This window comes from Neophocaena asiaeorientalis, unplaced genomic scaffold (assembly GCF_003031525.2).
Source record: "Neophocaena asiaeorientalis asiaeorientalis breed wild unplaced genomic scaffold, Neophocaena_asiaeorientalis_V1.1 scaffold273, whole genome shotgun sequence".
In the NCBI taxonomy this organism is placed as follows: Eukaryota; Metazoa; Chordata; class Mammalia; order Artiodactyla; family Phocoenidae; genus Neophocaena; species Neophocaena asiaeorientalis.
This window is the reverse complement of record NW_020171827.1, coordinates 207,953-222,080: the sequence shown is the minus strand read 5'-3', so window position 1 is coordinate 222,080 and position 14,128 is coordinate 207,953. Positions and strand designations below refer to the sequence as shown.

General features: G+C 38.6%; 1 protein-coding gene across 1 annotated transcript in view; it reads right to left on the bottom strand.

Annotated features, from left to right (window-relative positions):
* The window catches only part of CDKAL1 (CDKAL1 threonylcarbamoyladenosine tRNA methylthiotransferase), a 624,055-nt gene that overhangs the window by 457,065 nt on the left and 152,862 nt on the right, over nucleotides 1–14,128 (bottom strand). Inside the window, exon 6 of the mRNA XM_024740415.1 lies at nucleotides 6,535–6,631. Coding sequence (XP_024596183.1) covers nucleotides 6,535–6,631 — 97 coding nt within the window. The remainder of the gene's footprint in view (nucleotides 1–6,534; nucleotides 6,632–14,128) is intronic.

Below are 14,128 nucleotides of genomic sequence, written 5' to 3'. Positions count from 1 at the left end.
AGTTAGGTTCTATTATTATCTCCATTCTATGATGAAGAAACTGAGGCACAGAGAGGTTAAGTAACTTGTATAAGGTCACACAGCTAATAAGTGGTGGAGCAGGGATATGAACCTGTGTAACCTAGCTCCTAAATCCATGCTCTTCCTAGTATGCTAGACTACCTTTTTATAATTCAGTAGGTGAAAAATGTATACACATATAGATAAAATTAGAGGAAGCCAGGAAAAAGTAAAAGCAACAGATCTAGGAAGGTAAAAAAATGAATGGGCTTTTAAATCTACATGTCATTCTGTTACAATACTGCCATTTTGATAATTAAAGGTAACAAAATGGAATATGACAAGAAGAAATATCAGAAGACATGAAGTAGAGATAAATAGGAGAAGGACAGTTTCTAAAATTTTGCCCTCAATATCGATGCCACCATTACCGTGACATCATTCCATTTCATGAATTTATTTACCTTCTGGAATACAGTAATATGATAGAAATGTTCTAAAATGTATCCTCTTTCAAATGTTGCTTTATTTATACACATAATTTTCAAAATTAACACTCACGTATGAAAGAGCCATCATGCTGTCTGACTTTTCAGGATTAGAGCAGCCTGCCTGAAAAGATGTTTAAACCACTGCAAATCAACCTGGTAAGAGTCTCTGAGATAAGTGGACACCTGTGTTAAACCACATTTTTGTTCAGCTGTCCAAAGAAAATATGCATCTGCCTGCACGGCTCACAGATGGCACATCAGGAAGTTCTGTCATATACAAATTTTCAGCATCTAACTGTATTCTGCTTTGAATTGCATGTTTTAAAAATGTTTTTAAATGTTACAACCTGTTTATTAATTCACAGTTTATTTAGGATTTCTAGAGATATTATACAAAGACAAGCCTAATGAATCAATGCCAAGACCAATTTCAGATGCAGTCTTTATTAGCTCAGAAAACCTACACAAAATGTACAATTCTGTAAACATGCTTTCCTGTAACAGAATAAAAACCAACCTTCCTAATAAATGTCATGCCTATCAATAATGACTACTATAAGAACTGAGAGGGCTTCCGTGGTGGCGCAGTGGTTGAGAGTTCGCATGCCGATGCAGGGGACACGGGTTCGTGCCCCGGTCCGGGAAGATCCCACATGCCGCAGAGCGGCTGGGCCCGTGAGCCATGGCCGCTGAGCCTGCGCGTCCGGAGCCTGTGCTCCGCAACGGGAGAGGCCACAACAGTGAGAGGCCCACATACTGCCAAAAAAAAAAAAGAACTGAGAAATAACACTACCTTAAGCAGAACTCAAGCAAATAAACACTATTTCAGCCGTCTATTCCTAACACAACTCCCAGCTGATGGACACAAAGTGTATTTCCATCTGAACCTTACAGAGAAATTCCCAACTAATCAATCTCCCCATCATCTAGGGACCCATCCCACCACACTCTCCAGAAGGTTGAAGATGTTCTAGGCTCAAATCAGATTTCTCTCCCCAAGAACTAGAATGCAAGCTCTATGGGGACAGGAATCTTTGATGATTTTATATACCGCTGCATTCCTAGCACCTGGAACGGTAGCTAGCACTTAGTAGGCACTCAGTAAGTACTAGCTGAATAGAAAAAACAATAATGTGGCAGCCCTGGGATTTAAAGCCTGGCTTTCTGAGCTCTGAAGTCTATTATTCTTCTTTGCTACCAGACTTTAAAACAGAACATCCTTTCTGGTTGACTACGCTAAAAGAAACTTTCCTGCCAAAAAACAAACTAAAGAGAAGAAAAGTAGCATTCAATAGGTATAGTCACAACATCTTGGAACTCTAGACACAGAGTAACCAATGTAAACAAATAAGAGCAGTGATTTAAAAAAAAAAAAAGTGACATTGCATGAAAACTAATTCCAAGGTGAATAGTTAACCATAAGTATTTGTCAAGAGAGAAATGAAGGGACTTCCCTGGTGGTGCAGTGGTTAAGAATCCACCTGCCAATGTAGGGGACATGGATTTGAGCCCTGGTCCGGGTAGATCCCACATGCCGTGGAGCACCTAAACCCGTGCACCACAACTACTGAGCCTGCGCTCTAGAGCCCGCAAGCCACAACTAGAGAAAGCCTGCACACAGTAATGAAGACCCAACGCAGCCAAAACTAAATAAATGAACGAATAAATTTTATTTGAAAAAAAGAGAGAAATGAAAATTTTCCCTGTAAGGTAAAATGTTTCAAGATCCCGTAAAAATGAAAAAGATCTTGATTCTGCACTGATTACCTATAAATTTATGTTTTTATAAATTTATATTCTAGATATAAACTTCATTTAATCATGCTAGGGAAAAAGTTTTGGTTAAAAAAAGGTCTTTCTATCCAACACATATACGTTTTCAAATCTGTTCTTTCTCCTTTCCCACTATAAAAAAAACCCGGATGGGAGAAGCCTACAGATTACTGCCACCAAAGCCAGTTCTTCTGGACCCAGAGGTTGATAGGTATTACTTCTGGTTGATATTCTGTTCGTTTCTTTCTCCGTCCCACCACACAGATAATATTAATCACAACTAGATTCAGGAGACATTACGACAGATGATAATATAAAGCCCAGGAGTCAAATCACCAATTACTAAGTGCCCTCACCACACTGCTCTCTCTGATTATGAAAAGGAATTAACTGTCCCATTTCTAAAAGTTGATATGGGTGAAAATTAACGTTATGATGGTAACAAATATCATTCTTCCTTATTAAACATCTTCTTAAATGCTTACTCCAGGAGCACCTGCAAACATGGGACAGACTTGTCTTTTTTTTTTTTTTTTTTTTTGCGGTATCCGGGCCTCTCACTGCCGCGGCCTCTCCGGTCGCGGAGCACAGGCTCCGGACGCGCAGGCTCAGCGGCCATGGCCCACGGGCCCAGCCGCCCCGCGGCACGCGGGATCCTCCCGGACCGGGGCACGAACCCGCGCCCCCTGCATCGGCAGGCGGACTTCCAACCACTGCGCCACCAGGGAAGCCCCAGACTTGTCTTTTTAACTCAAGTGTACAATAAGTACCTTGCTCACCACCTAAAGGCAGCCTTTTATTTCGATCACTTGGTCAACAGAGCAGACCATCCTCCCTGTATGTGGCACAACACAGACAAATCCTAGCAGGAGGTGAAAGCACGTAATACAGTTACAGCTGGTCTTCCTTCGACTTCTAGTAACGCTCTCCCATCACTGAAAGTCTGTGAGGAAAATTCTGTGAAGGAATAACAGTTTTCACACAGCCTGTACATCAACTGCGCAATACGATTCTAAACAGCCTCCTAAAAACAGGTTCCCGAGTCAGTGAATTTAAACACCTTCATATTTTTCTTTACACTTCAGAATTGTTTTTTCTTTGTGTAAACCAATATATTTCTTTTTTTTTAAATAAATTTATTTATTTTGGGCTGTGTTGGATGTTCATTGCTGCACAAGGGTTTTCTCTAGTTGCAGCAGGGGCTACTCTTCATTGCGATGCGTGGGTTTCTCACTGTGGTGGCTTCTCTTGTTGCAGAGCACAGGCTCTAGGCACGCGGGCTTCAGTAGTTGTAGCACACGGGTTCAGTAGTTGTCGCTTGCAGGCTCTAGAGTGCAGGCTCAGTAGTTGTGGCTCACAGGCGTAGTTGCTCTGTGGCATGTGGGATCTTCCCAGACCAGGGCTCGAACCCATGTCCCCTGCATTGGCAGGTAGATTCTTAACCACTGAGCCACCAGGGAAGCCTCTAATTCATTTCTTTACTTGACTGTAACTCACTATGTTTCAGAAGGTTTCTGATTTTGTAGCAGTTCAACAATTATATTCAGAAATAGATCTCTCGAAATGCCAATTATAAATAATATTGGTTTCCTTCTCCAAATTTTCTTCAAAATTTTCATTCTCCTGTACATAATTTTTATATATAAAGTGTCAGTTATGATAGATGTCATATAGCTGCCACAGATAAAAATGCTCTATAAAATGATGTTGACAAAGAACAGTCTTATACTTTAGTAATAATACCAAATGCTGAAGATATAATTAAACTACAACCCCGAAATGTTGTTATTGTTAGTGCAATTCTACTTTTGGAAACTTTTCACAATATACTGATCTTAAATTTAAAAATCCCTTTATGAGCATTATTGTATGATGTACATTTCCTAAAAATTAGAAAGCTACTTATATCCAACAATTAAGAACAGTTAAGTAACTTATGGTATACCCTTCAGCAGAAAATTAACACAGGACTTAAAATGGTTAAAGAGCTCATGGAATAAAATCTCATGGAAAAATTAGGACACAAAATAGTTTTGAGATTACAATTAAGTAAAATATGCAGAGGTTAAAAGTCTGAAGGGGATAATTATTGTGTTAGGGTGAGAGGATCATGAATTTTCTTTCTATTCACTTTTTCAAACATGTATTATTTCTCCAATTATAAAGAAGCTAAATAAATATAAAGAATTTTAAGGGTAATAAAATGAGACAAAGAGACAAAACAGAAAGCATGCTAGATTAACTGGGGAAAAAAATGTTTATTTGCCATACGCACGAGTTTACATCATCCCTGAAAATAGTGTTCCGTATCACCAGCGCTGGGCATCCTCTCTCCCACCATCTTGAGAATCTCCCCAATATACTCACATACACTAAGCTCTTCACAATACACAGTGGAGTTCAGGGAAATGTTACCATAATGTACACAGAGAAGAGACTTTTGCCATACTACAGAAATTCTACTATTCTGGGAACTTAATTCCTTGAGATGAATTCAAAGATGAATTCTAAGCTTTTACCACGCTTTATCTCTAAAACAGAATTCTAACTAGTTTTCTATTTCCCTAACACAGCAGGATTATGTTTATGGAGAAAGTTAGTCTGACATGAAAAGATAACTCAGGAGTCCATATTCAGTTCATTCCTTAAACCAAGAGAAATCGAAATGTAAACAGACAAGTGGTGAAAACAAACTAAAGTTCCCAAACATTCAGGTTCTGTTTGTTTAACATGAGAATGTTTGTTCAAAGATTATTAAATTTGCCAGTGGGGCAAGGACTTCACAGCAGAAAACAAGTTCACTACACTGAGAATACAGTATAAGAACCTATCAATTGGGCTTCCCTGGTGGCGCAGTGGTTGAGAGTCTGCCTGCTAATGCAGGGGACACGGGTTCCAGCCCTGGTCTGGGAGGATCCCACATGCCGTGGAGCAACTAGGCCCGTGAGCCACAACTACTGAGCCTGTGCATCTGGAGCCCGTGCTCCGCGACAAGACAGGCCGCCATAGTGAGAGGCCTGCGCACCGCGATGAAGAGTGGCCCCCGCTTGCCACAACTAGAGAAAGCCCTCGCACAGAAACGAAGACCTAACACAGCAAAAACTAATTAATTAATTAATTAATAAACTCCTACCCCCAACATCTTCTAAAACAAAAAAAACAATACAGCAAACCTTCCAGAGGTAATTATAATTATATAAAAAAAAGAACCTATCAATAGTACATCAAATAAGGAAAAAACTCCAATAAGTCTCAATCCAGATGCCAATTTTTCATACAATTTTTTCTATGAGCATACAATATTTTTATATATATTTTTAAATTAACAGAGCCTCTTTAAAAGAAGATCATTACTAACCACAGTGAGTACAGCTATAACAGAATGGTGGGAAGGATGAAACACCACCATTTGGTCAACAAGTACTGTCTGAATGCTAACTCCCTCTGGGCATTTGTGAACAGTGATGTCCACAAAGAATAAGAAAGATATTATAGGAAGTAGTCATCCCCTGACTTCACAGAACTTACTGCCCAACAGGGAAAGAAGCACACCAACAACAGAAGTACAAAAGGAAGCTTCTTTCATTCAGTCAGTCACCAAACACTGACTGAAAGGATGCCTCCTGTATTTCAGGCACCTTGGCAAAGGCTGGAGAAACGTGGTGGGCGTTTAAAAAAAGACTGAAAAGCTGTCAGTGTGGAGCTAATAATTCAAAAAGAGAGGTGGGCTGTATTCAAAAAACCACATAAGTTAACCCCAAAAATACAACTCTGTGAAATGCTGAGAGATCAAATGAAAGGTAAGTGCATAGTAAGTGAAAGGAACCCAGAGACAGGATTATCGAGGCCTGCGCAGAGCAGGCAGGTCAGGCTGAGAGAAGGGGTAATGGTGAAGCCACGTCTTGGGGGATGAGTAAGATGGAAGTGGGACATTCCAAAAAAGACACCTATATAGTATGATATGGCAAGAGATAGTGCTGGACACACAGACAAAGACCAGGTTATAATTAACGACCTTAAATTCCATACTATGGCTTTTTATTGTGTAATTTTTTCTTTTTAAATGAGAGAACCTACAACATGTTTTCGCAGTAGGTTCAGATGTTACACAGACATGACAAAGTTTCCACGGCAATAGGAAAAGTATGTTAAGGACAGCCAGAAGTGTAACCTAGCTTGTAAATAACCTAGACATAGAAAATAAAATGTGGAGCCATGACAAGCTTTAACAATGTACGACTGTCTTTTTTCCTATCAGGTGCAAGCTTACCCCTATGATGCTCAGCCCTTTAAGGTAGTCCTGACGAGGCTGGGCTTGAGGAACACATCCAGCAAGCACTATTTTCTTGTTCTCCTCTTGAGCTTTTCTAAAAGATTGAAGAGAAAACAGTGTTAATCCTTTTCCTCACAAGCGTACCCTTGGAAACTGATGTTAGTGCACGTAAGTTCCCTAAAACATAACATGACCATCTAGCATCAAACAGGATTTTCTTACAACTGCTTCAAAAAAATGCATTATAATAAGACTTCTGAACTATGTGTCTATTCAACACACCATAAACAACACAATGGCAGTCCAATCTGATAATGTCTTTCATTACAGCCTCATTATAAAACAAAAAATTTTACTTATATAGAACATTCAAGGATATAAATCGTTCTTGAAAACCACATTTTCCAGATAGACATTAGCCATTCAATTATTTTAAATCATTCATTATTTTAAATATTAATATTAAAACATACTATACGATTTCCCAGTCTTTTGTCTAGTATAAAAGTAAAATATACATTGAAAAAACTGAACAGAAAAGTAAGAAATAGAAGGTATAATACTCCCTCTATCCTGAGAATTCACACACCTCCTCACTTCCGTTCCTCAGAGACTGTCTACAACTTATAGATTATTTACGCTTATGTCCAGACAATCCCTCTCATATGCAGGTATGATGTATAACTAGACCTCTGTTCACTATAAATACACAAAGATGAAACAATATTTTGTTTTACAACTTCCATCTAATACACCTTGTGTATTTTTCCTTTTGTTTCTTTAAAGATCAGCCTCACCCCTTTTTTTTTGTATTTTATTTTTTAATTGAAGTTTAGTTGAAGTATTATTGAAGTTACAGGTATACAACATAGTGATTCACAATTTTTAAAGGTTATACACCATTTATAGTTACTATAAAATATTGGCTATATTCCCCATGTTATACAATATATCCCCATAGCTTATAGCTTATTTACTTTATACATAGTAGTTTGTACCTCTTAATCCCTTACCCCTATCTTGCCCGAACCCCTTTCTTCTCCCCACTGATAACCACTTGTTTGTTTTATGTTTCTGTTATTTTTTGTTAAATTCACTAGTTTGTTTTATTTTTTAGATTCCACATGTAAGTGATATCATACAGTATTTGTCTTTCTCTGACTTATTTCACTTAGCATACTACTTTCCATGTCCATCCCTATTGTTACAAATGGCACAAATTTGTTCTTTTTTATGGCTGAGTAGTATTCCATTGTGTGTGTGTGTGTGTCTATACACCACATCTTCTTTATCCATTCAGCTGCTGAGGGACACTCAGGTTGCTTCCTTATATTAGCAATTGTAAACAATGCTGCTAAGAACATTCAGATGCACATATCTCTTTGAATTAGTATTTATATATCCTGGATATATACCCAGCAGTGGAACCTCATCCTTTATAAAGGTTACAATGTGGGTATACTATAGCTTAACTATTTGTGTTCTGATAGGCATTTAGGTTATTTCCAATTTTTCACTATTACAAATTTTTTCACAATGCACATGCATACAGACATATGCACACACATACACATACAAATACATGTGGATGGATAGATAATTTTTGAATATTTGAGACAGTATTTCTGGATTATAAAAACCTAGATGCGAAATCTATGCTAAATTTCCCTAACATAAATTCTAAGAAGTAGAAACGTTGGTTCAAAGGTATACGTCTGGTTATTTTATATTAGGCATTTCTTTACTTAGGAGGAAGCTGGGATATATTTTATGTGGGTGTTAATCATTTGTCTGGGCACACATGCATACAGCAAACATTGATTCTGTGCTAGAAGACAGTGGTAAACCAAGCAGAGCTAACAACTTTTCCTAGAAACTATTCATATTCTTTACCCATTTATATTAAAATTTTAAGTCTTCAATTCTTTTTCAAGTATGTGGGTTTGGGACTTGTGATGCTTTGTTTACTTTTTTCCACTGGTTGCTCGGGTATTGTGTTTTGTACACCAACTGTGTTTCTGAGCCCCCCACCCCGGGCAATGTCTAGGTTTCTGAAACCAACTGAGAAAGCTAAGAGAATCAGCAGTCCAGTTTCTAGACTTTTAACTTTTAGACTACAGCACCATGAAGTGAAAAGTCTCTATATCTGACACCCTTTTTTGTTTCTGTCAACTTTTTCCAGGCTACAAATTCAGAACTGAAAGCCTAAAAAAGGTGGCAGGGGATGGTTAACAGAACTAGCTATGGGTGATCAACAGCCACATCAAAACCCCTGGGAAGTGTGCAGAGAATGATTAAATGAATGAACGGGCAGAGGACAAAATACTAGTTTAACAGCATCCATAAGCATTTCACTTCCGTAACTTCTTAAAGTACTCTGGTATAACTTTTCCATTTGGAATCCTGAAAAAGCTTGTTAATAGAATCAAGAAAATCTGACGTTGGTAGATTGCTTAACATATCCAAGAGAATTACTGCCTGGCTCTGACACTTGGTTTTTCTTTTTTTTTTTTTTTTTATCAGTACCAAGCACACCATTGCACACAAATAGTTTTCTTGTAGTAAATGTGAAATACCTTATCAAACAAAAAAATCTTTCCATTTACATTAATAACATGTACAAGGAAATAACATCTGGTTTCTTCACAAACTTTAGCTATGCACCTAGAATCACTGCCAAATGTTCAAGGGTCTGTGAGGTCACCAATTATTAAATCCAAATTAAAAAGCTGGCTTCTAGGGTTTCCCTGGTGGCGCAGTGGTTAAGAATCTCCCTGCCAATGCAGGGGACACGGGTTCGAGCCCTGGTCCAGGAAGATCCCACATGCTGCGAAACAGCTAAGCCTGTGTACCACAACTACTGAGCGTGCACTCTAGAGTCCGCAAGCCACAACTACTGAGCCCGCAAGTCACAACAACTGAAGCCTGCATGCCTAGAGCCCGTGCTCCTCAACAAGAGAAGCCACCGCAGTAAGAAGCCCGTGCACCGACCCGAAACGAAGAGTAGCCCCTGCTCGCCGCAACTAGAGAAAGCCCGCACGCAACAACAACGACCCAATGCAGCAAAAAATAAATAAAAATAAAATAAATTTATTAAAAAAAAAAAAGAAAGCTGGCTTCCAGTAATGTGATTCAATTACTTAATTATTAAGCACGTCTAAGACATGATAGTGAGTGTTTAAGGGACCACAGTAAGAGGAAGATAGGCACTTTACACTCAACGAGCTTCTGGTTTATAATGGATGAGATGAGATGTAAAAGAACATAAACAACACAGCATCAAGTAAAATGCCCTAACGTGACAGAAAGATGTACAGGCAACATATCATGGAGGGACAAAGAATATGCACACAGAAAAATACAGTAAAAAGCTTTATGAAAAAAGTTGAAAGGATTTTAAGGGGAGACAGGAGTTGGAGAGGGTGAAATGGAGGCAGGAAAAACTCCAGGCAGTTGTTACACCACGGACAAAGGCAAAAAGCGAGGAAGTTAGGGGAAAGCATTTCATTATAGAAAGAGTTTCTATATAAGGGAGACATAGGGCTCATATTGGGGAAGGAGCCTTACAAAAAAGGCTGGACAGGCTCCAATGTAGTGGGCAGTGGGGAAAATTTAAATTTTGGTGGCAGAGTGGACACAGAGTAAAGCCAAACTTTGAGAACAGGACCCTGGTGGCAAGGTGCAAAATGAAATACACGGGGAAAAGAAGCCAGTGGTTGGGGAAATTCATTTAATACCCTAGGCAAAAGGATGTGAGGACCTGAACACATGTGGAGGATAAAAAAAAAAAAAAAAGTTAAAAGGAGATGAGTTCTCCTGCTGGAATATACTTGAGAAACCCCAAGGATGAATCAAAGGTGATGTCAAGGTTTTGAGTCTGAGGCAGGGATTAACAGACATTTTCTAAAAAGAGCCAGAGAGTAAATTACTTCAGGCTTTGGTGATCACAGCCCTCTGTTGTAACTGCTTAACTCTGCCACCTTAGAGCAAAAGAAGATAGACACAATACTTAAACAAATGGGTACATCTCTGTTCCAATAAAACTTTTTTAAAAACAAGCAGCAAGGGCTTCCCTGGTGGCGCAGTAGTTGAGAATCTGCCTGCTAATGCACGGGACACGGGTTCGAGCCCTGGTCTGGGAAGATCCCACATGCCGCGGAGCAACTAGGCCCGTGAGCCACAGCTACTGAGCCTGTGCGTCTGGAGCCTGTGCTCCGCAACAAGAGAGGCCGCGACAGTGAGAGGCCCGCACACGGTAATGAAGAGTGGCCCCCCACTCTCCGCAACTAGAGAAAGCCCTCGCGCAGAAACAAAGACCCAACGCAGCCAAAAAATTAAATAAATAAATAAATAAAACAAGCAGCAGGTCAGATTTGGCCCGAAGGCCAGAGGCTGCCTATCCCTAGTCTAAGAAGATAAAAGAAAAGTGGTGCCACTAGCTGTCAGCAGAAGCTGAGTACTGGGATAGAAGGAAATTCCAATAGGACACACCCAATCTGAGGCTCTGCTAATGCCCATCAAGTCTCTGGGTGCAATTCAGCTGGCTGGCAATAGAGCCGGGGGTAGATTTTTGAAATGTATTCCAAAGTGATGGTTGATGACAGTGGATGCGACAATCCCTAAAGGTGTGGAGAGAATCCTTATTGAGTACAAAACTGTAAGGTTCTTTAGCAATGTAGAAGCATTCCCACAGGCTAAAAAATATTAGCGTCAAAAAGAAAAAAAGGTAATATCACCACCAACAATACTATAACAGCAATAATAATCATGATTAGCATTTATATGTACTTCATCAAGGTCACCATTATATAGTAGTTGTATAACATATTTGAAAACAGTATAGCCAATATACAACAACCCAAGGAAAGCGTTCTGCTGACTTTATCAACACTAGACCAGGTCATGAAAGTACAGTCCAAGACTGATTTTAGGGAGTAAGCAGAACACCAGAAAATTAAGAGGAAATTTCAAAATAGAGATGTTTAAATAATTTATTTAAAATATTATTTCATGCTTTTATTGAATTTGGCTTTAAAATGCTAGGGTAGACCAGAGCTATAAGCCAAAAATCATGCTCCAGCTATGGAATATTGATGCTACACTCTGTGACCAAATAAGGTATCAAAAGTTTTAATGCAATTTCTCAAAGAGTGCTCTTGTTCTAAACATTCCTTTCTTACATCCTGTTCTTCTTGTTTAGTAAACTTTGCTCAGGTTCATAAGCCTGAAATAAGGCCTGAAAATTTTTTCATTAGAAATGTACCCAGCACAGACATATGTTTTAAAGCCTTATCCTTCAACATATGAATGCTGATAAGAATAATACCTTAAGAAATTTTAAAATACTATAAATGTCCATGTTTTCATTTTTGATAGCCTTGAAATGTCAATTAAAATGAAAATTGAGTGCTCGCTTCGGCAGCACATATAGTAAAATGAAAACCCAATGTAAAGTTAATTCAATATAATCATTCATATTTTCTTGAAATGCATTTCTAAATTAAAACAGAGATGTATCCTTGTCTAGAGCATTAACTTGAGTAATAAAGAAAACATAATGAAACCTTTTCTTCTTTTCTGCCAAGCACCAAATGAAAGAAATAATTTGTACAGAATCTTAAAATTCACAGCATCATAGAAAACGCATAAGGATGATATAATATCATTATCTCACAGATGAGAAAATTGATATTCAAGAAGACGCAATGGTCGAGGTCCAAAGTTCCACACTTTGTGGATTTAGTGCTGGAGCTGAGATGAGCACCCAGGATCTCCTGAGTCCTTGAATCCTACATTTCAGAACATAAATCAAACTTGAGTTTTGATTGTGTAATAAACATTGGAGCAAACATTTCTTGATTAAAACAACACAGAAATTGACACAGATTATAATATACTGAATGTCTTCAAAGTAGAAACACAATTTAATATTTCACAGCTCTTGTTTTCCTGAGTCTGGTGAACAAAATCACAGTCTAATAGAAGAGTAGTAAATTCATGGATCTATCAAGAAAAACTCAGTTCTCTATACGTAGCAGATAAAGAGGAAATGTTGCTTCTTCTCCATGTTCATTTCTCTTATATCCTTCCTGCAAATTGATATTTAACCTATATAAAAATACTCATAGTAATATCTAAGTCTTCAATCAAAATTTTTTTTATGAAAAAGTATTCTTAAATATACATCTGATTTTTTACTTTCTAAATGTATATTGATACCCCTCTAAAAACAGCAGTACTGGAAGAAGGGTCAAAACCAATCTGTTTCTATGCAAAGCAAGCACTCTTAACTACTCTGCAAGTGAGTACTGTCTGCATTCAAATACTCAAGTGAGAGGACACTATTTTAAGTATTTATGTGCAGGCATGTAGCCATGTGAAACTCATAAAAACACCTCAGCAGATAATCTAAGATAAAACAACTAAGGATCTATGTTTGTGATCTATTTCCATAACCACGATGCCCTTCTTTTAAATTTTGGAACAACCAGTCAACGAGGAAAGAGCTGGCAGCAGCAATGCAACTGTCTCCATACATGACTGTTATCAAGACTTGCAGAGTTAGGCTAGGAGGCACCAAAAGTTGAAAATAAAGTTACTCTGAGTCTTGATAGGATTTATCAGTCTAAAAATATAATGCAAACAGATATATTCAAATAGGTAACTGGGGCTGTCTGGAGACATTCAAATCCAAAGTAACTGGGGTTTAATCTCAGGGTCACAATACTGAATATTATTTTAACCAACAAAGCTAAAAACGTAATTGCACATTTTATGCCCCATGAGAAGAAAGAATGTTACCACACGGGGAATGGTCTTCATTGCACTAGAAAAGAGGAGCCCAAAGGGTAAAAGTTTCTCAACACTTAGTAACAGTGGCCAAGTAGGCACCTGAGGCAGATTATCAGTACAATAGTTAATCCTTTTAGACACAGCAGTCATTTCTTTAAAGTGTATCTGGATATAACAACTTGCCATTCCCTGATGAACTGGCCATATAAAACCAGTGAAGAAATTCCCACTTGATTTCAGGTTCAATAGGTTTCCTTTATTGTGCTTACTGCAATACAAGTTCCCGGGTTCACCTATAAGAACTATTATTTATTTAGAAGTCATTAATTTGGCATTTTATTTTTCCATTCTACCATTCAGTCACTCACCACATGCTAAACACAAGAGAACAAAAAAAAATAAAAGGATAGTCTCTACCCTCAAGGTGTTCTCGCAATCTAGTGAGAAAAGGAAGGAACAGGCCTTACAACCCAGGTTTTTGCGTGCAGGGGAAGAACAGAGATGCCGAGGTAGCAAGGACAGCTGCGAGCAGCCCTGTGGGAGAAGAAGCATGTGCCCATGTAAAGAGACGCAAGGGTACCCAGTTATGAAGGAGAGGTAGCGTCTCTGAATGCAGGGCTGTGGAACGCTGACTCCCAGTGAAGTCCCTGAGGGACCACGGCAGGGACACAGAGGGGGCTGAGGAAGCAGGACTAGAGACTTCCTCTTCCTCCTACATCCTGTTACTGTGCTTTCATCTGCTCTACCTATCAAGAGTCTGTGAAATATTTTGTCTGAAGAAAGGATTCTGTGACTTTAA